The sequence below is a fragment of the Oncorhynchus mykiss genome, chromosome 5 (assembly GCF_057628025.1).
Source record: "Oncorhynchus mykiss isolate SJ-2025 chromosome 5, ASM5762802v1, whole genome shotgun sequence".
NCBI lineage: Eukaryota > Metazoa > Chordata > Actinopteri > Salmoniformes > Salmonidae > Oncorhynchus > Oncorhynchus mykiss.
Genome location: NC_143026.1, coordinates 65743550 through 65766470, shown reverse-complemented (window position 1 = coordinate 65766470; position 22921 = coordinate 65743550). Strand labels below are relative to the sequence as shown.

General features: G+C 45.9%; 2 protein-coding genes across 8 annotated transcripts in view; one reads left to right on the top strand and one right to left on the bottom strand.

The window, feature by feature from the left end:
• Window positions 1–90: 90 nt before the first annotated feature.
• On the top strand, window positions 91–18008 carry ankrd24 (ankyrin repeat domain 24). Of its 2 annotated transcripts, none has more exons than XM_090235562.1 (22): window positions 91–166; window positions 2716–2846; window positions 4410–4498; window positions 4671–4735; window positions 4831–4888; window positions 5015–5085; window positions 5240–5346; window positions 5533–5702; window positions 9746–9768; window positions 10070–10156; window positions 10319–10414; window positions 11278–11397; window positions 11515–11647; window positions 11858–12036; window positions 12571–12737; window positions 13201–14042; window positions 14354–14664; window positions 15744–15977; window positions 16341–16517; window positions 17116–17298; window positions 17389–17454; window positions 17570–18008. In XM_090235562.1, exons 1-22 carry the CDS (start codon window positions 131–133, stop codon window positions 17642–17644), a joined length of 3420 nt encoding a protein of 1139 aa, XP_090091688.1. In that variant the 5' UTR covers window positions 91–130; the 3' UTR covers window positions 17645–18008. The 2 variants fall into 2 exon arrangements, with proteins under 2 accessions (XP_090091688.1, XP_090091689.1); XM_090235563.1 differs by having other exon boundaries at window positions 10292–10414.
• Window positions 18009–20679: 2671 nt separating this feature from the next.
• shc2 (SHC (Src homology 2 domain containing) transforming protein 2) overlaps window positions 20680–22921 on the bottom strand; it is a 31741-nt gene continuing 29499 nt past the window's right edge. For 3 of the 6 annotated variants that reach the window (XM_021603853.3, XM_021603854.3, XM_090235559.1), the window contains 2 exons: window positions 22511–22699; window positions 20680–22290 (listed from right to left, as the gene is read on the bottom strand). In XM_021603853.3, the coding sequence (XP_021459528.3) occupies window positions 22547–22699 (153 nt within the window). In that variant the 3' untranslated portion in view covers window positions 20680–22290; window positions 22511–22546. The remainder of the gene's footprint in view (window positions 22291–22510; window positions 22700–22921) is intronic. The other 3 variants (XM_021603852.3, XM_090235561.1, XM_090235560.1) reach the window with 1 other exon arrangement.

Sequence of the window (22921 nt, the reverse complement as noted above, 5' to 3'; positions counted from 1 at the left end):
GAAACCTGTTTGAATGCATGTTAAAAGCTAGCAACCCACATGTGTTTGGCAGATTGAAATGCTATGGTGAGAAAATTGGTGTATTTCTTTTCAGTTTCCCTTTCCTGGATGCAAAGTGCTGTAAACCAAAATGAAGAGCCTCAAGGCAAAGTTTAAGAAGAATGAGGTAAGAGGCAAGAGTAGGAGACGGTCTCTTACAAAACCATCCACCTCATGCACTGATATCTACAAACACAGTCAGGTTACGTTTAGAGTTCGTAGGTATATTTAGGTGAAGTAAAAAGTATTATTTAAACTTTTTTGGGACCTGATATTGACTGCTATCGGTTGTGATAGGGTGTTCTTTGTCTGATGGCTATCTGTATGTAGGTCCCAGTGCTCACAGTGTGTGTGGGGGGCACTCGGCTGGGTGTCAGTATCACTGAGCAGCAGGGGTACAGCAGGGGAGCAGGCCAGTCTATAGACTGATGTTGTAACCAGAGCTCTCAGGTAGCCTTCAATTATTCAGCCCCCCCTCCACAAATACACACACATTGTACTGGACACACGCATACACACACACATTCAAATAATCCTTCATTTCCTGCTATCGCCCCCATCCCATTATGCAGTTGGTTGTAATGTCAAGGTGAAAATAAAGTAATCAATCCCAAGACAAGAACCATTCTGTACTAATTTTGTATAGCCTAATGTCTTAAATGTCCAAGCAACTGGAGCCTTGTGTTTGGTAGCAAGTAGCTAATAGCTATAGTGTTGTGTGGCTATGCTATACAGTAAGCTCTGAGTAGAACTCAAGTATTCAACTCCTGTGTGCCTTGGCCTGTTTTAGTGAGAGATCCCCAGAGCCTGAGTGATATGGCTGCTCTGCTGGGGTGAAGCTGAGAGAGAACAGAGTAAGTTATTAATCAGTCGATGACTTACCCTCTCACTGGGAGGGATGCTCAGAATTTCATTTAGAGAGATAGAAGGAGAGAGAGAGCGAGAGAGAAAGCGAGAGGGTGGGAGAGATATGGAGGGGGAGCGAGTGGGAATCACACTATGTGGACTAGATGGAGCACAAATCAGGTAGCTTATCATCCATCTTAATTTGTCTCACGATGTTGGTCACACACAGACCACTCATAAGCACACTATAGAGAATAGAAACAGCCTACTTAACTGGTTATTAATGTTGGTATACACTTCCCTCATTTCTACAGAGTTAATCAATTGATAGAACAATGCATAATGCAAACAGTAAAGGATATAGTTACTTTATGACCATCTCATTTTATGAAAATAATAGATTATATTATTTCACTTATTGTGACAGTTACTTCTAATGCTGTAAGTGGCTGCATCCAGGTCAGACGAGAGTCGAGTCAGGATGTTATTATTCTATAATATTTATATAGGGTTGAGGGTAGCCTAGCGATTAGAGCGTTGGGCCAGTAACCGAAAGGTTGCTGGTTTGAATTCCCAAGCCGACAAGGTGAAAAATCTGTCGATGTGCCCTTGAGCAAGGCACTTAACCTTAATTTGCTCCAGGGACGACGTATTATAACAAATTTCACTGTGTCTATCCGGTGTATGTGACAATAAATCTTCTTTTTTTTTATCAGCGTGTCCCCTCTGCCCTACCTTGGCATTACCAGCCAGCTATTTTCTCCTCTTTCTGCTGAGCATTCATCTTCTCCTGATGCACACAGGCCCAGAGAAAGAGTGTGGCTGGGCTAACTAGTCCAAGTAGGACAGCACCGGGAGGGAGAGAGCTGACTGAAATAAATGGACAGACTGTGAGAGGAGGCAGAGAAGACTGTACCAGACTAGGCTGGGGTGAAAAATAAGAAGGGCACCAAAAGAGGGAGGTTGTGTGTGTGTGTGTGTGTGTGTGTGCCAGGTTGAGACTGCAGACTGAGTACGTAGGTCCCTGAGAGCAGCAGCACAGGAAGAGGGAAAGGTGTTTTGGCTGAGAGAGCAGAGCACTGCGTATGGAGAGCGATGTTATCGTGAGACTCAGAGGGCTGAAGCAGTGTGTGTGTTTGTGCAAGAAAGTATAGCCTAATGTTTATCTTTAGTATGTGCATCATCATGTTTCTGTTTTGATACATGCATGGGGTTGTCGATTGTTTTCAGTGAGGTTTATGCTATGCATTTATGCTTTGTCATTAAGTCAGTGCTAAATTAGTGCTAAACTCTGAGGCTGTATTTAAGGCCTAGTGGCAATTGAGTAGTGTGTATGTTTGTGTGTGTCAGAATTCTGATCAGGCAGTGCACCGCTCTATGGGTCTATGGATCCTTCCTAGCTCTATCGATCGTCAGCTCTGAGCCTGATGAAGCGTTATTTCTGTCCCTGTTTCAGCTTACTGGTGGTAGGTACACTCTCTTTTACATCTGTTTGACCTCAGCTGTCTTTTCATTGTACTTTCTCTCAACGGGTTACTTTTTCTGGCAAAAACTGCTCAAAATAAATGTTGTGTACTGTGTGTAATGTCCCATTGAAGCAATCAGCTTGTGCCGTATGTCCATCGTCATTTCACTTTGACGAGGCACACAGTATTAGATCTGGCAGTCTCATCTAGACCGATGTTTAGTCATCACTCAGATCTTTGTATAGTATGTAATCAGATAGGGGTCCGTGTTTATTCTGTACTGAATGTACCGTAATTTGGTTAGCTCTGATCATGAGCCCCAGGTTGCGACTGAGTCGTGACCCATCTGTCCCTGTCTCCTCAGAGTCAGGACTGGAGTAAGAGCGATGAGAGACTACTGCAGGCTGTAGAGCAGAACGAGCCTGACAAAGTAGCTGCCCTGATTGTGAAGAAGGGACTTTGTCCCACCAAACTGGACGTGGAGGGAAAGTCAGCGTAAGTACCAGCACTTAGGGCCAGTTTCCCGGACACAGACTAAGCCTAGTCTTAGACTAAGAAGCACTTTCAATGGAGAGTCGTTATTGAACTTGCTTATTAGTCTAGGGTTAGGTTTAAATGCACCACGAAATGGCCCTTACTGTTCGAGCTGTGTCACTGCGGGTAAGTAGTTGAAATTCTCCTTTCTACTTTCTTTGTTTCAGAACTAAACTCAGCAAAAAAAGAAACGTCCCTTTTTCAGGACCCTGCCTTTCAAAGATAATTCATAAAAATCCAAATAACTTCACAGATCTTCATTGTAAAGTGTTTAAACACTGTTTCTCATACTTGTTCAATGAACCATAAACAATTAATGAACATGCACCTGTGGAACGGTCATTAAGACACTAACAGCTTACAGACGGAAGGCAATTAAGGTCCCAGTTATGAAAACTTAGGACACAAAAGAGGTCTTTCTACTGACTCTGAAAAACACTGAAAGAAAGATGCCCAGGGTCCCTGCTCATCTGCGTGAATGTGCCTGAGTCATGCTGCAAGGAGGCATGAGGACTGCAGATGTGGCCACGGCAATAAATTGCAATGTCCGTACTGTGAGACTCCAAAGACAGCACTACAGGGAGACAGGATTGACAGAGGATCATCCTCACAGTGGCAGACCACGTGTAACAACACCTGCACAGGATCGGTACATCCGAACATCACACCTGTGGTACAGGATGGCAACAACAACTGCCCGAGTTACACCAGGAAGGGTGATGGTCGGATTTGCATTTATCGACGAAGGAATGAGCGTTACACCGAGGCCTGTACTCTGGAGTGGCATCAATTTGGAGGTGGAGGGTCCGTCGTGGTCTGGGGCGGTGTGTCACAGCATCATCGGACTGAGCTTGTTGTCATTGCAGGCAATCTCAACGCTGTGCGTTACAGGGAAGACATCCTCCTCCCTCATGTGGTACCCTTCCCGCAGGCTCATCCTGACATGACCCTCCAGCATGACAATGCCACCAGCCATACTGCTCGTTCTGTGCGTGATTTCCTGCAAGACAGGAATGTCCGTGTTTTGCCATGGCCAGCAAAGAGCCCGGATCTCAATCCCATTGAGCACGTCTGGGACCTGTTGGATCAGCGGGTGAGGGCTAGGGTCACCCCCCCCCCCCCAGAAATGTCTGGGAACTTGCAGGTGCCTTGGTGGAAGAATGGGTTAACATCTCACAGCAAGAACTGGCAAATCTGGTGCAGTCCATGAGGAGGAAATGCACTGCAGTACTTAATGCAGCTGGTGGCCACACCAGATACTGATTGTTACTTTTGATTTTGACCCCCTCTTTGTTCAGGGACACATTATTCCATTTCTGTTAGTCACATGTCTGTGGAACTTGATCAGTTTATGTCTCAGTTGTTGAATCTTGTTATGTTCATACAAATATTTACACATGTTAAGTTTGCTGAAAATAAACGCAGTTGTGAGAGGACATTTTTTTTTTTTTTGCTGAGTTTACTAGTGTTGATGATCTTGTTGATTATCTTCATCACCATAAGGACATGATCTCTTCCTGGTAGGTTCCATCTCTGTGCGTCTCGAGGTCGTCTGGACTGCTTGGAGGTCATCCTGGCTCACGGGCCAGACATTAACGTGACAGATGGTACAGGTGAAACGACAGTCTCATTACCTGAACATGTTGTTAACACATTTAGTGTCACGGACCGCCAAGGTAAAGCTTTGTGGCTATACCTGGTCAAAACAATTACAACATGCTCTCTTGCTACTCTCATTATTTCCTTCTCTCTCTTGGTGATTGAAATGGCCTCATCAACCCCAAGGCTTCAGTGCCCTTCACCTAGCAGCAAAGAACTGCCAGCCTGAGTGCCTGAAGAGACTATTACAGGTGCAATAGACAGTCAGACACAGTTAATATTACTACGATACATGGAAAATAAGGTATCATGCATTTTTGGTGAAATGCGTCTCATATTCCCACAGGAGAGATTGTCTGTAGACTCCACAGACAGCTTTGGCCGGACAGCTTTGCATCACGCAGGTCTGCAATGCACTAGCTACTATATAATACAATTGATTACAGCACTGTATGTGTAACACTGTAAACAACTCAACCATTTTGTACCTTCCATTTGTTTCACTATGGTGCCTGTCCATCTTCCTGCAGCTGTGAGCGGCTGCTTGTCCTGCACTGAGACTCTGTGGGACTTCAAGGCCAGTCTGGATGCCCAGGACGGGGTAAGTGGCGTAGGCCTTAGACTGTCTCTGTACGGCAATAGCCACCAAGTCAGATCCAGGAGAGCTAAAGGGTGTGCAGGGTTTTGTTACAGCCCATCACTAACACACATGAAACAATCAACCATGTTAAGTCATTGTGGCCTCGCTATCTCAGGATGGGGTGACCGCGCTGATCCTAGGAGCCCAGATGAGCAGAGTGGAGCTGTGTGCTTTCCTGTTGGACCGAGGAGCCAATCCCAACATACAGGACAGCCAGGGCAGGTACTTCAACAAGACTCAACAAACAAGGCTTTGTATTAGATTGACTTATGCAAAACAAACTGTGAACATAAGACAAAGGTGATGGCTGGCAATGTAGTCAGACCCGCAGTGTTTCATAAGGGGCTAAATATATGTTATGTGTCCTCTTATGTTCTTGATCTTGTGTTTTTTTTTTGTGTGTTGTAGGTCAGCCCTGATGCTGGCCTGTGAGAGTGACAGTGCAGAGACTGTGGAGGCGTTGCTAAGGGGAGGGGCTAACCCGCATCTGGCCGACGCCCTCGGACACCACGCAGCCCACTACAGCGCAACTGCCGGCAACCAGCGCATTGCACAGCTGCTGCAAAACAGAGCTCCAGGTAACCAACGGTAACCTTTGGTTGTCTTACCTGCTGCCTACAGCAGGATTGGGCTCAATTCCATTTCAATTTGGATTTTTACATACAATTATAATCAATAGAATAGACTAATTCAAATCAATATTCCCTGCTGGGTGAACGGAGGCCATATTTGGTGTACCATTTCAAATGTTTAATCAATTGACATGGTAACTGCCACAAAACGATGTCTGCTATTGGGTGTACTGTACCAAAATCCATGGTCCTTTATCCTTTCTATCAGATGTAATTCTATGGTCTGGGTTATGGCCTCAATCTGGTCCCCCAGGAAATGGTTGTAATGTGAGGAAGTCGATGAAGGAGACAGCTGGGGGTAATTGTAACAGGCTGAAACAGAGAGGGAAGGCTTGCTGCACTTTTATCTTTAAACAAAGGCTTGCTGATTTACGAAAAACAGATGTGTGCTTTGTTTGAAATGGAGGGGAATGAAAATAGAGCCGTCCCTAAAATGTCTCTGGTGTATCTGATAAAAGAGGAGTCTTGTAGCTTACAGTAGGGCTGTTGTGTGGTGGTATACTGTTGTGCGGTGGCATACTGTTGTGCGGTGGCATACTGTTGTGCGGTGGTATACTGTTGTGTGGTGGTATACTGTTGTGTGGTGGCATACTGTTGTGCGGTGGTATACTGTTGTGTGGTGGTATACTGTTGTGCGGTGGTATACTGTTGTGCGGTGGCATACTGTTGTGCGGTGGTATACTGTTGTGTGGTGGTATACTGTTGTGTGGTGGCATACTGTTGTGCGGTGGCATACTGTTGTGTGGTGGTATACTGTTGTGCGGTGGCATACTGTTGTGTGGTGGCATACTGTTGTGTGGTGGCATACTGTTGTGCGGTGGTATACTGTTGTGCGGTGGCATACTGTTGTGCGGTGGTATACTGTTGTGTGGTGGTATACTGTTGTGTGGTGGCATACTGTTGTGCGGTGGCATACTGTTGTGTGGTGGTATACTGTTGTGCGGTGGCATACTGTTGTGCGGTGGTATACTGTTGTGCGGTGGTATACTGTTGTGCGGTGGTATACTGTTGTGCGGTGGCATACTGTTGTGTGGTGGCATACTGTTGTGTGGTGGTATACTGTTGTGCGGTGGTATACTGTTGTGCGGTGGTATACTGTTGTGTGGTGGTATACTGTTGTGTGGTGGCATACTGTTGTGTGGTGGCATACTGTTGTGCGGTGGTATACTGTTGTGCGGTGGCATACTGTTGTGCGGTGGCATACTGTTGTGCGGTGGCATACTGTTGTGCGGTGGCATACTGTTGTGCGGTGGTATACTGTTGTGCGGTGGCATACTGTTGTGTGGTGGCATACTGTTGTGTGGTGGCATACTGTTGTGCGGTGGCATACTGTTGTGTGGTGGCATACTGTTGTGCGGTGGTATACTGTTGTGCGGTGGCATACTGTTGTGCGGTGGCATACTGTTGTGCGGTGGTATACTGTTGTGCGGTGGTATACTGTTGTGCGGTGGCATACTGTTGTGCGGTGGCATACTGTTGTGTGGTGGCATACTGTTGTGCGGTGGTATACTGTTGTGCGGTGGCATACTGTTGTGCGGTGGCATACTGTTGTGTGGTGGTATACTGTTGTGTGGTGGTATACTGTTGTGCGGTGGCATACTGTTGTGCGGTGGCATACTGTTGTGCGGTGGTATACTGTTGTGTGGTGGCATACTGTTGTGCGGTGGCATACTGTTGTGTGGTGGTATACTGTTGTGCGGTGGCATACTGTTGTGCGGTGGCATACTGTTGTGCGGTGGTATACTGTTGTGCGGTGGCATACTGTTGTGCGGTGGTATACTGTTGTGTGGTGGTATACTGTTGTGCGGTGGCATACTGTTGTGCGGTGGCATACTGTTGTGTGGTGGCATACTGTTGTGCGGTGGTATACTGTTGTGTGGTGGTATACTGTTGTGCGGTGGTATACTGTTGTGCGGTGGCATACTGTTGTGCGGTGGTATACTGTTGTGTGGTGGTATACTGTTGTGTGGTGGCATACTGTTGTGCGGTGGCATACTGTTGTGCGGTGGCATACTGTTGTGCGGTGGCATACTGTTGTGCGGTGGCATACTGTTGTGCGGTGGCATACTGTTGTGCGGTGGCATACTGTTGTGTGGTGGCATACTGTTGTGCGGTGGTATACTGTTGTGCGGTGGTATACTGTTGTGTGGTGGCATACTGTTGTGCGGTGGCATACTGTTGTGCGGTGGCATACTGTTGTGTGGTGGTATACTGTTGTGCGGTGGCATACTGTTGTGCGGTGGTATACTGTTGTGCGGTGGTATACTGTTGTGCGGTGGTATACTGTTGTGCGGTGGCATACTGTTGTGTGGTGGCATACTGTTGTGTGGTGGCATACTGTTGTGCGGTGGTATACTGTTGTGCGGTGGTATACTGTTGTGTGGTGGTATACTGTTGTGCGGTGGCATACTGTTGTGCGGTGGCATACTGTTGTGCGGTGGTATACTGTTGTGCGGTGGTATACTGTTGTGCGGTGGCATACTGTTGTGCGGTGGCATACTGTTGTGTGGTGGCATACTGTTGTGCGGTGGTATACTGTTGTGCGGTGGCATACTGTTGTGCGGTGGCATACTGTTGTGCGGTGGTATACTGTTGTGCGGTGGTATACTGTTGTGCGGTGGTATACTGTTGTGCGGTGGTATACTGTTGTGCGGTGGCATACTGTTGTGCGGTGGCATACTGTTGTGCGGTGGCATACTGTTGTGCGGTGGCATACTGTTGTGCGGTGGCATACTGTTGTGCGGTGGCATACTGTTGTGCGGTGGCATACTGTTGTGCGGTGGCATACTGTTGTGCGGTGGCATACTGTTGTGCGGTGGCATACTGTTGTGTGGTGGTATACTGTTGTGTGGTGGTATACTGTTGTGCGGTGGCATACTGTTGTGCGGTGGCATACTGTTGTGCGGTGGCATACTGTTGTGCGGTGGTATACTGTTGTGCGGTGGCATACTGTTGTGTGGTGGCATACTGTTGTGCGGTGGCATACTGTTGTGCGGTGGCATACTGTTGTGCGGTGGTATACTGTTGCGCGGTGGCATACTGTTGTGTGGTGGCATACTGTTGTGTGGTGGTATACTGTTGTGCGGTGGTATACTGTTGTGTGGTGGCATACTGTTGTGCGGTGGCATACTGTTGTGCGGTGGCATACTGTTGTGCGGTGGTATACTGTTGTGTGGTGGCATACTGTTGTGTGGTGGCATACTGTTGTGTGGTGGTATACTGTTGTGCGGTGGTATACTGTTGTGTGGTGGCATACTGTTGTGTGGTGGCATACTGTTGTGTGGTGGCATACTGTTGTGCGGTGGCATACTGTTGTGCGGTGGCATACTGTTGTGCGGTGGCATACTGTTGTGCGGTGGCATACTGTTGTGCGGTGGCATACTGTTGTGCGGTGGTATACTGTTGTGCGGTGGTATACTGTTGTGCGGTGGCATACTGTTGTGCGGTGGCATACTGTTGTGCGGTGGCATACTGTTGTGCGGTGGCATACTGTTGTGTGGTGGTATACTGTTGTGTGGTGGCATACTGTTGTGTGGTGGCATACTGTTGTGCGGTGGCATACTGTTGTGCGGTGGCATACTGTTGTGTGGTGGCATACTGTTGTGCGGTGGTATACTGTTGTGTGGTGGCATACTGTTGTGCGGTGGCATACTGTTGTGCGGTGGCATACTGTTGTGCGGTGGCATACTGTTGTGCGGTGGTATACTGTTGTGCGGTGGCATACTGTTGTGTGGTGGCATACTGTTGTGCGGTGGCATACTGTTGTGTGGTGGCATACTGTTGTGTGGTGGTATACTGTGTGCGACAGGATATAGGAGGATTTTTTTATTTAGCTTTTGGGGGTAGTGGGTATGCTTTTGTGGGTAGTGGGTATGCTTTTTAGCTTTAGTTGCAGTGTAAATCATTGCGTGTGTTTGTGTGAGTGTCTTGAATCTCAATGGACCAGAGGTTAAAAAGCCTTGCTGTTTGTCTCTCTCATGCATACGTAGCCACTGAGGGCAATGGAGAAGAGGTAACTTACCACTCATCATTTCATTTTCATTTTCATGTGAAAACATAGCCAGTATTACTGAATTGTACATGATAGACTTTACGACATAGGAACGAACACCAACTTCTTATCACATGTTCAATCTACAACAACAACTTTTGAACAACAACAGCTGAAGTAACATCTCACAAGGAAAACAAATAAAAGTCTCATTACAAGACATTTTAGGCGACAGTACTGCTTGCTTTGTTATGGACCTTGCTGCTCCTCTTCTCCTGCTTTCCCCTGTTCCCCTGTTCCTTCTGTTTGTTTGTGCCTCCAGCGACAACCCCCTCCTCCCCCTCCTCTACCAGGGGGTACGACCCCCCGTAAGAGGAAAGCCCCCCCTCCTCCACGCTCCCCTCCCCAGGTACGACTGCAGCTCCAGAGATGGATGACATAGTTGTAACTTTGACATATCAAAATGCTTTTTGTATGATTCTTACTAACTCTTACTTATGCTGTGATAATCATGCTCATAATAACTTTGATAACCATGTTCCAGGGCTCCCCGCCATCTCCTGCCTCCCAGAGCCCTCCTCCCCCTGCCTCTCCTGAGCCTCCGACCCAGAGACCCGCTCCCCTTCCTCAGTCCCCAGAGACGCAGCGCTCTGCTCAGGCTAACCTTGTGAGTTATGTCCCCTGCCACTACATAGTGTATGCATAGCACCTAGGGTTGCAAAACTACCGGTAATTTACCAAAGTTACCGAAATGTTCTGCAATGTTGGTAATTAATAGGTAATCTATTTTATATCTTTGTCTATATTGTCCATGAGTTTCTAGTAGATGGTTCAAGAGATAGTAGCCTAATTTATAAAGTATCTAATCAACAATGGCATTATTTTCAATTAACTCTTCCAACTATTGACTTTTTTTCACAACTGTCACCAGTTTGGCGGCAAAAAAATGAACAACAAAGACCTATTGACAAAGCTAGTAAAATATATAAAAGTGTAAAAAATATAAAGGATTTTAATGCTGTAACCCTCATTTTAAACATCAATGTTATTCAATAGGTTGATGGGTTATATTTATGTTAATGTTTCATAGTTTTGTCATATTTTTTTACATTTTTAAAATTATTGTATTATTATATATATTTTACAAGTGATAAGGCCACACAAAAGACCAGAGATAATTACAGACACCTGTGATCATCTGAATTAACCAGAAAGGCCACTAGATTCTGTTAGTTTACTGGTAAATGTTACCAGTAATATACCCTCCATTTGCAACGCTAATAGCAACTAAGCATACAGGAGATAAAATATGCTTATCCTTATGGTATACAACCTTAACACATCTCAATTCAAGGTACTCATCTTTAGATATCAATTTTTAGGATCAGTATTTATGACTGTAGCAGACAGTAACAGACAATACATAGTGAATGACTATCTACTGTATTCAATTTGAGACTGCTAATGAGTACGGTGCTGCTGTGCGACTGTGATATTACTGATAGGTATTGATGTATGTGTGTCTGTGAGATGGAGGATGAGGAGGTGTTTGAGGAGATCCGCAGACTGCGTCTGGAAAGGGGACGTCTGCTCCAGAAGATCAAAGGTCTGGAGCAGCAGCAGAACAGCGCCCACACTGCCCTGGAGGAGGTACTGCATGCAATGTCCACTTCCGAGCCTGAGCTCAAGCTCAAATGCCTATTCCCTAGAAACCTCTCATTTATCTGAAAAGAAATCCGCTGTGAACTCACTCTCTCCCTGTGCTAGCTGACTCAGCTGAGAGAGCGTCTGCAGCAGGCGGAGGCAGAGCGGGACAGGCTGCAGACTGAGCTGGAGGAGCTGAAGGCAGGTCAGGTGATCGGTGCCAGTGACTCAGATGACGACATGCTGGACTTCCCAGGTGTGTGCGGGTAGAGAGGGAATACTGCTGGCAGTTTGTTAATTTTGTTAAACTGACCAAATGTTGGATAGATGGACTTAGGCTATAGCAGCCTAATGAGCGTCATACATAGATGATGAATCATCACTCAAATTCTAGCTACTGATATGGCAATGGCTGATGTTTTGTTAGTCAAAATATGGCATTGATTTACCTCTGTCTATCTTGAAGGTGCTGAGAAGCTGCTCTCCAGGCGGTCGAGAGAGTCTCCCTCTGCTCTGGACGAGGGGGAGGCAGACTCCCTCAACCCCACCTCTCCTGGTGCTGCAGACTCCGACACTGTGGCTGAGCTACGCAGACAGCTGAAAGAGCTGGCCTTACAGAATCAGGAGCTGGTCCTGAAAGTGCAGGTAGCAAACACACACACACACACCAAACACAAACACACACACAGCATCGGCTAATGAATTGATAGAGAGGGAGTTATTAAAAGGCCCTTCAGAGTAGTACTGATGATGCTGCTGGTTCAAGGCTGGCTGAGCAGCGTCAGATTGGACCGTTAGTCATAACCACTTTATAGGCCTATGATGTAGCATCCAGCTAGGAATAGAATAATAGCATCACAGAGAGGCACAGAGACTGGTTGCAGGCATTCTTCACTAACTGGGTCATGGTCTGTACAAGTAGACAGAATCGGGACAAAGGGTTACAGCCAGGCTACCATTGGAGGGTGTGTCTGAGGCTGTGTACTGCGTGAGAGCTAGTACAAGGGCTGGTATAAAGTCTGAACCTGTCACCAAGGAGGAGTAGAGGAGTTCTGTGACTGGCGACTTGAGTTGATGAAGTTTTGACAATAGGAAAATATGATATACATATCACAACCGCTGGAGAATTAACAAACCCTCACTGATTATTTATGTACTGTGATCTTGTGTGGTTTGCAGATGCTGGAGATGTTTGAGAAAGATGACACTGACATGCAGACATCCGGCCCAGACTTTGTCCCCACGGCTCTGTATGACTCCCTGAGGAGGGAGTTTGAAGCTCTGCAGGAGCACTACTCCCAGGCCCAGGCTTCAGCTGAGGCCTCCAGCATGGCAGGGGAACAGAGGTAAGGATTACCACCCACACCATCTTACACCAGCCACCTTATACCTTCTGGATAAGAGCATCTACTAAATGACTAAAATGTCACATTCACACCACCCACTAGGGTTCGAGTTCAATTTATAGAGGTGCCCTGGGGTGCTTAAATCAAATGGACACCCCCATAAGGGTTCAAAATAATACCACTGGTCCAGCCCACTATTTTTATCATCTTTAAGCCCACTATTTAAGAATCTGAGTGTAATTTGAACCCTGCCAGCCACAGTATTGTAATTAGAAGATTCTAGCTAACATAATATGCCTCTACAACCATAGTTAAACCTCTCACTTCACTTCAGTTCTGATGTTTGTTGTCTTTTACACCTGCATTGCTTGCTGTTTGGGGTTTTAGGCTGGGTTTCTGTACAGCACTTTGAGATATCAGCTGATGTAAGAAGGGCTATATAAATTGATTTGATTTTCTGCAGGTGTGAGGAGGTGGAAGGGGGAGGAGATGGGGTGTCAGGGGCAGAGGGGAAGGAGCGGACAGAGGAGATGGAGGGGGAGAGCAGTAAGGAGCTGAAGGAGAGGCTGTGTGGGCTGGAGGAGCAGCTGGCCCACTCCCAGTCTGAACTGGAGGAGCTGAGAGAACAGGTGCAACTTGGGGTCTACTCCGTGGAACAGGCAGGGGGCCATGGGGGCACGGTGGGTGAGACAGAGGGGGCGGGCCAGGAGACGCAGCAGCTGAGAGAGAGGGTGAGGGACCTGGAGGCGGTGCTGAAAGAGCGAGAGAGACAGGGGGAGGGACAGAGTGAGGGCGAGAGCACAGGGGACAATGACACAGTCAAACAGCTGAGAAAGAAAGTTCAGAAACTACAGGCAGCCCTGGAAGATAAAGGAACAGAAAAAGAGGGCGAAAACGAGGACGGAGGAGGGGAGAGTGAGACAGTGAGGAGCCTCAGGGAGAGGGTGAGCGAGCTTGAAGCCGACCTGGCAGAGAGCAAGGAGTCAGGGAGAGCGGGGGAAAGGAGAGAGGGTGTGGTAAAGCAAGAAGGGGAGGTGGTGTGGAGGCTGCAGGGGCGTGTGGGGGAGCTGGAGGAGGAGCTGAGGCAGTGTGTTCCCCGTTCGGAGCTGGATGAGGTGCAGGTGACCCTGGGTCTGCAGTGTGAGCAGCTGGCCAGGGAGAGAGCTGAGGCCAGCCTGAGACTGAACGAGGCTTTACTGGAGCTGGAGAGGCTACGCCCCCCCAGCCCCACACACCACCAAGGAGACGAGGAGGAGGAAGAGGAGGAAGATAGGTCTGAGGGGTCAGAGCCCTCCATCACATCAGGTGTGTTTCCCTATTGTCTAACTGGTGTCCTGTTATTGTTATACTCCGGTATTATAATATTCTCTACCTTATCTATCATCTTTGCTCTCTGTGGCACAAGGACACATTATTTCACTGTAGTCAATCACAGTGGTAAGCTTTAAATAAGTTGTTTATAACCATTCATTTGCTGTCATGTAATAACTTTCATGTTTCTCTGAGTTTGTGACGGCAGTTCTGTCCAATCAGAACTCTTTCTGAGGCTTGCGTGATGACACTTCTCACCAACCAAAGCACTCTCTAAGTCTGTGATATTTCTTCTCTCCAATTAGAGCCCTCCCTGAGACGGGTGAGAGAGGAACTGGAGGTGGCTAGGCAGGAAGCAGCTCAGGCTCTGGACTGTTTGTGTGCGGAACGCGAGGGCCGGGCCCAGGACACCCTCCACATGAGAGACGCAGTGTCCCTGTCCCAACACACAGAGGCGCTATCGGCCCTGTCGGAGCAGCTGGCGCAGACAGCCCAGGAGCTGCAGGCAGAAAGGGCCCTGCGATGCCATGCCCAGACTGAGACGGCTAGGCTAGAGGCCCAGCTACAGGCCACACAAGAGGACCTTATACCCAGGGAGGAGCACAATAAAGTTAAGGTTAGCTTGACGAGAAATGCATGCAAGCGACGAGGGACTTAGCCTCGGATCAATGGATATTAGGCTATCATAAATACAACATATGTTTTACTAAACTAAATGCCAGAATTGTGTATGACCCACATTTGGCCACGTATGGCACCACTTCTGTCAATCATATACAGCCAGTCCGCCAGAATTCCACAATTCTGCAATCGCAATTTCTTTTGCAAAATCAACAATTCCCTGCATATTATCCGAGGGCTTGCAAATTTGACCAATCACTGTACTATTTCTGCATAAAACAGTAAATCATTGCAATTTTATCGCAAAAAAGCGGACCCATCACCGGAGTACAAAAAAAGGGCACGCAATTTCAACCGATCACTGCAAATTTACTGCATAATATAGTTCAGTCAAGCAATATGTCAACAAACTCTTTCCCTCTTTCCCATGCAAAATGTCAGAATTGCCCCAGCAAAATCAAGCATGTTTCCCTGCAAATAATACAATAAAGCCCAGTGAAATCCTGGAGGGACTGGGTAGCCTACACTACAGTACCACAGATAGATCAATGAGACCGATATTTCACTGGATGTATAAATGTGAAGCATCCAGTGATGAGAGGAAGCTCAGTGGCCGGCAGTGGGAGAAGATGGAGCAAGATGGATTTTGGCCAACATTCTGCTAATTTTCTCATCGATGAAACATTTGATCTCCATACAGTTTTCTGTTTCCAAAACTAAAATCTGAAAAAAGTTGACTGCGTTTTGTGGACTTTACCATATGCCAAAGTTTTTAAAAAAACGGCGTTGTTTAGGAGTGCAAAGGGCAGATTGAGTTATTGCACAAGGGCACGTCACAGTGTAGGCTCTCCCTAATGGAAATTTTCCAATAAATTCTAAAACGCACCAATGGGATCTCACTAGCTCGTGCTTGGCTCGGCCCAACTCCTTGCTTGGCTTGCCCACTGTGGTTAATTTTCTCCCACTGAAAACGACATGCTCTGGTTTATCCTGGGTTAGTTGTAAAAATCTTTGACAGTACTACGAAAGTAGTACTTCCTGACTTCATGCTGTCTACTGTTCCTGTTGTATCAGTTGGAGCTGCAGCGCGCTCTGCAGGCCAGTGAGAGCAGTGCGGCAGAGGCCAAGGATGCTCTGAGTGTGAAGGAGACAGAGCTGAGAGACATGAGGTCCCAGAAGGCTTTGGAACAGGGCCTGGTGTCCAAGGAGGACCACGAGTCCCAGCGCCTCTCACTGCAGGCTGACATCAACACACTCACCGCCCGATTCAACGACCTCACACGCAAACATGAGAAGACCTGCACCGAGGTGTGTGTGTGTGTGTGTGTGTGTGTGTGTGTGTGTGTGTGTGTGTGTGTGTGTGTGTGTGTGTGTGTGTGTGTGTGTGTGTGTTCTTGTTTACCAAAATACTGAGAATTTGAAGAAAGTTAGAGACAAACATTAACTCAAGAGTTGACTAAAAGCCACAGACTACAGACTCCTTTTGCTTTATTTCTGTGTGTGTTCTATATCTCCTTACAGCCTTTTCCCTTCATCTATCCCCCCCTTTCTAGAGGCGCTGTACTACTATGGCTAACCCTGTAAAACAACACATTTCACTGCATCTATCCGGTGTGTGAAACCATAAATAAAATAAAACCTCTTTCTTTCTCCCGGTCTCCCTCCCAACAGGTGTTCCAGGTGCAGCGGGAGGCTCTGTTTAATAAGAGTGAACGTCAGGTGGCCGAGGCTCAGGTGGCCACGGCGCAACAGCAGCTGGCTGACCTGCAGGCCCAGTCCAGCCACGTCCAGGAGCTCCACAAAGACATCCAGGACTCCCAGGGCCTGGTCAAGGAGAAGGACCGCAAGGTGAGACAGAGACACAGATGGTAGAAGTTAAATTGAGCGACACTGTACTTTATTTGGAAATCGACCCCTAGACCCTACCCCTTTGCCTGGCTACCCATCCACATCGCTTAGGCCAAACGCCACACCAACTAATGTTTCTTCTCCATGATGAGTCTGGATTTGATCTCCTCCCTCATGACTTCTCGAATGCGAACACATTCAAACCATTTTGATTGGTCAAAGAAACCAATGGGTTGGGCCAGAGCCTGAACACATGTGGGTAAAATCATTGGCTTTGATACTCTGATTGGTTAGAGACGATCCAATCGCTGATGACTTGTTTTGTACAATGCCCCACTCTTTAACATCAGCAGAAATGACTTTTACGATGGCGGTCTCAGACTGAAAGTACGTAGCGATAAATAAATAGAGCAGTGGAATTAAATTCAGTATAAGTCATCAGGCAACCTGCCCTCTGGTAAGCTGGGTGGAATTTGACCATGTTACTGTCCATTCCATTTAGATCAACACATAGTGCTGAAGTGTGAGGGCATGAGTGTGATTTGGAACTGAGAAAAAGACCATGGGAAATGAAGGGATCTGTGATCTCCCTGTGTAGATAATGGAGCTGTCTAAGGAGGTTTTCCGTCTGAAGGAGGCTCTGGGGGCCCTGAGTCCTCCTCTGGGACTCTCCTCTTCCCACTCCTCCTCTCACTCCCACTCTGAGAGAGTCCCTCCTGTGAACCCTGGCCAGCAGGTGGCGCTGCAGAACAGAGTGGCTGTACTCTCCAAGGAGCTCCAGGTGAGGGCATCACTGAGCCAAAACAAATACAGAGGTTCATGGTTTAAAGAATGCTGGAGCATACTGTCTGTATTGTATATCTTATTACAGGATTGGGAACGAAAGCACAGACAAGTTGTAGCTGTATACCGATCCCATCTACTGGCTGCTGTACAGGTAAGTACAACTCTATGCACCTTTGTAGAAGACACGTCATTATCGGGTCAGTGCAATATGAAGTGTTGTTGTGTAGTTGAGGGGATGTGAATGAGACTTGTTGTATCTTCCTCAGGGCCGGATGGATGAGGAGGTCCAAGAGCTCTTACTGCAGATCCTGAGGATGTCACACAAGGACCAGGGTTACTGACCCCCACAGGCAGTGTACTCCCTGTGCAATGCAAGACACAACGGGCTATGGGACCCATCACTGTACTATACCCTCTACTAACTACAGTATATGTACACACTTACTGAAAGCAACGGGTCTGTTCTGCATACAGTACGTGTATCCTTGGAAAGACATAAGAGGCTAGCCCCTTCATGACTAGCGTTGAACTGGATAGACATTGACAGGTATGGTTTTCTGGTATCAGAAAGAGAAATGTATTTATAGATAATTACTTGTATTGAGTAACAAGAATGTATCTCTTGTCTCAATTGTGTGATGAGCCTACTGATTGAATATATTTTGTATGATATTCTTACAATAAAGACGTAGAAAGAAACCAAAATCCTGCCTCTACCTCCTTGTTTAGATGTTTATTTATTGGATAAATAAATACTAAAAGCTCAAAAGTGATAGGACTAACATGCAGAAGCTTTTCATCGATTTCCTCTGTTTTAGGCTAGGCCAGGGATATCGGTGGGGGCTGACATGTGCTCCCAGTAGGTCACATGACCAAGGAGCTATTGAAATTCAAATTTAAAAAAAGTTTGTACTTTGTTTACGCTCCCTAACTGATTCAACATGATACAAAATACTGCTTGCATTTCCACATGTTTATTAGCTTTTTAAAGCGAATTAAGGTCCAAATCGTGAAAATAAGACCTGTACAATGTTGTGCGCAACACCATGACACTTATTTGGAGTCTGTGGCTCAAGTGGTTTGAAAGCGCGAATATCCAACTTGAAACTCTTTTTACCTCGGTCAATTTTTGGTTCGTTTGTTTTGGCACCTCTCAAGACCTGTCATTATCACCATCTATGCACGCAACCACTCACTTCTTTCATTTTAAATTAATTTATTTTATTTTGCAACCACTCACTCACACTACTGACTACACACGCTATTGTTACTTGTTTATAGTTTACTTTAGTTAGTAAATATATTTTTGTTTGTTGCCTCTTTGTTACGGGAGAGGAGCCGGTCCGTGACAAGACCTCAACGGAGCTGAATACCAGCACCTCAAATGTTATACTGTTTAAGCTCCTGTTCCCCTTAAATAATATTAGTAGCTCAAAGGTATTGTGGAGTTCCTGCACCTAAATATAAACAGTACCAGCACCCAAAATGAGTACCGGAACATATTTCAGTCCAAGTCAAGCCAGGCACTGATAAGAAGCCTATTGTATTATGTTTCCACTGGATCAGAGCATGACATTTGAGTGGTTATCGAAAGGGAGAGAGCTGGAAAGATTTTTCAGATACATTGAGGAACAAAGTATTGTCGTTCTCAATGGATATAGAAACAGGCTTCGTTTTCTTGGTGTTTGAGGTAAAGAAAACACAGGTCATTAGTGGTGGTGCGTTAAGCCAATCAGATCCCCAATGGGCACATTTATATGACTAGGTTTGCGCACAGGCCAGGTAGCCTATGGGCTTACTTACTCAACATTGACAAGGGCGCTCTAAACAAAAGACAATGACTAAATTGACAGAACGCCTAAATGGATTTAAACAAACCCAAACTTTTTTTCTCACAGGTGTAGCATAGGTTGTGCACTCTGCAAACAATGTGTCAACTCCGAGAATAAGAACAGGAACATTGGATTAATAATATTGAATGCATAAACATAGACATTATCGGAGTTAATGGTACATGTACTACTGGTGATATATGCAATGGGGAAATGATATACAATAACAATGAAATGCAAACAATTCACACAATTAAGTTATGAAACAATGAATGTGCACAAATTGGCAGGAGAGAGCGCATTCTGGAGTGAGAAGTGCATTGTGCATCTGGGCGCATTTATGGCATTTACGGATATGGCCTCAGCAGAAGTCAGAGCATTCATACTTCTTGCGCTTCACGGAATAGTGCAGAGCTGTTGTCAAGGAAGTGAGTTTGTGTTTATACAGTATGTACCTCTCCCACCTACCATCAACTAAGCATGTCAATGCTGAGCTATACAGACCCTTCCGCATTGTTACAAAATGTGGGAGGCGCATGGCGATGCATCTGGAGGCTACATTACAATCTTATTCTAAAATTGATTAAATAAAATATTTTCCTCATCAATCTACACAGAATACCCCATAATGGCAAAGAAAAAATAGGTTGTTAGAAATGTTTGCAAATCTATATAAAAAAAACCAGAAATAGCTTATTTACATAAGTATTCAGACCCTTTGCTATGAGGCTCGAAATTGAGCTCAGGTGCATCCCGTTTCCATTGACCCTCGAGATGTTTCCACAACTTGATTGGAATCAACCTATGGTAAATTAAATTGATTGGACATTATTTGGAAAGGCACACATCTGTCTACATAAGGTCCTACAGTTGACAGTGCATGTCAGAGAAAAAAGTCATGAGGTTGAAGGAATTGTCTGTAGAGCTCAGAGACAGGATTGTGTTGAGGCACAGATCTGGGGAAGGGTAACAAAACATTTCTGCAGTATTGAAGGTCCCCAAGAACACAGTGGTCTCCATCATTCTTAAATGGAAGACGTTTGGAACCACCAAGATGCTTCCTAGAGGCCAGTCCAAACTGAGCCATCGGGGGAGAAGGGCCTTGGTCAGGGAGGTGACCAAGAACCCGATGGTCACTAACAGAGCTCCAGAGTTCCTCTGGGGGGATAGTTGTCCTTCTGGTAGGTTCTCCCATCTCTGCAGCACTCTACCAATCAGGCCTTTATGGTAAAGTGGCCAGACGGAAGCCACTCCTCAGTGAAAGGCATGTGACAGTCTGCTTGGAGTTTGCCAAAAGGCACATAAAGGACTCTCAGACCATGAGAAAGGCCATGCCTACAGTGAAGCATGGTGGTGGCAGCATCATGCTGTGGGGATGTTTTTCAGCGACAGGGACTGGAAGACTAGTCAGGATCGAGGGAAAGATGAACGGAGCAAAGTACAGAGATCCTTGATCGTCTAAAACATTATTGGTCGACCAACAGCCTAACGACCAAACATCGACCAATTGAGGTCAGCCCTAAATCAGGCACATTTGAATAACATTAATTTTGACATATTTTATTGCAAAAATGCATTTAGTTTAAAGAAGAGTAGATACCAGAAAGCCCTGAGGAAGCAAAGGGGTCCTTTTAGAAAAGTTGCATAAAGTATACTAACATCACAGAAAGCAATGTCCTCTCTCTTTCCCCTTTGAGACAAAGATACAGCAGAGACCAAAGGATCCCCTATCGATTGATCAAACATGTTGCCATTAACACAGAATTTAACACAGAATCCTGATCAAAACCGTTAGGGCCCATGCCTGCAACGATTATTGATTGGAGGACTCGTACAATAGAACAGGAAGCACATAATAGGACAACCAATCAGAACACACTGTGGGAGGTGCTACAGTATACAGTATCCCCCCCATTAATCAGCAGCTTATAGAAAGTTTCACAAGAAAAATGGGTGATTTCTTTCAGTCCACTCTATTCATTGATTAAAGTATGGTTTGGCATGGCAAGAAAATGTGTCATTTGCTCTCAGGGCATACATACATTCCACACTACTGTATTTCTTCGGTGGTAGATGTAGAATGTATGACACTGTACAAGCGATTTGAGAGGAAAGATATGAAACACATGGACAATTAAGGCACTGAACTGAGGAGATGTTCATCATATATACACTGAGTCATTTGTAGTACTGTAGTCTGCCTTCTGAGAGTACAGGCTCTGACCAGTGCTCTCTTCATACAGTAGGCTTGATAATACACAACTCGGGTAGGTATTCAATGACGAGCCGACTGTCCGATACAAACACGTTGACAAGTATGTGGTTATAATTGAACAATCACATTGATATTCAGAGTTCTGCCCATGTATTTTGTGTTATGTAGTCTTGTGGATATTGAGGGAACAGAGGGACAGACACAATTTTTAGGTTTGTGTCTGGTTAGTACTGTACCTCTAAAGCATATGCTATCAGATATTTAAAGCCTGCAGAATTTGGTCCTGAGACTACATATGAATAAAACTCATGAAGGTGCAGTTCCTACTGCTGCAGATGAACAGTATATAAAAGTCCATTAAAGCATCCCAATGTCTGAGGAGCAAAGAACTGCTTTCTGATGAAACAATTGAGTGATATTTTTCTGCCAGGATTTTCTTACATATCATTTACAATGTTTTTGTCTATGAATGTTCACATTTGTTCAGTGAAAGACACAGGGAACCCAAATCATTCTGGGACTGTGCATGACTACAGCAGTTTGAAATTCAGTATGAGCTGCAACATCATCATGCACTCGAAAATAATGATTTCCTATGGAACAACTACTGTTTGTCACTGTGATGATGTCATCTGACCTCGGACCATCTGTGACCTCTGACCTAGAATTCCCTCCTTGTGATTGTCTGGTCTGTTACCTCCCGTTCTGAGGCATCCAGGTGTTTGTTAGCTTAATGACTGCATGCTGAGAGTTCAGGCGGAAATGGTGGACAGTTGTGGGCACTGCGGGAGGAAGCCAAGTACTGTAGCAATGCTCCTGTGTCCAGGGCAGAGGGAGTCGCCTGTGTCCTCCTACCCCAGTGAAAGCTCTGATTCTGGGGATATGGATATGGCAGTGAAGATCTTCCTCCCTTGGGCTTACATGGACACACCTCTGACTCCTGGTGAAACAGGCACAATTTGAAAGGATATCACTCAAACACATATTAGAGAACTAGACCAGTACAAGACTAAAATCTAGAACATAAACTTTATTAATACAGTATCATGTATCAATAATCTGCCCACACTGAAACAAAGGTTATCACAAGACAGTCATTTGAATCTAGAACTAGGCAGTGCTGAGCACAATCCCTTTGGGCTGTCATTCCTGTCTCTTACCATTCCAGAAAGTCATCCCCTCCGTGTCTGGCTGGGTCACTGTTTCCTCCGGACCACCTGTTTGAGGTGCAGCTCGCTCTCGGCCGCCACGATGGGCAGCTCGTTCTTCAGGTGGTAGCTGATCAGGTGACTAATGCTCTCAAACAGCATGTCTTTGGTGCGTACCTGACAGTGACGAGGAGGAGTGGGCTAACAGATGTTAGCAGGTCACCACATATTTAAGGATGCTAACAAGAATACTTCTGATACCATTGTTTTGCACTCAACAATGCTAATGCTAGGCTATAGCTAAGTGGCTGACACCATTTCCATATAAAATATATACTCTATGGGGCAAATCCTAATTTCCAGTTAAGTAGAATTTTCACACGTCAATAGGTGACTGCTGTTAAATGCCAGAAGGTGATTATC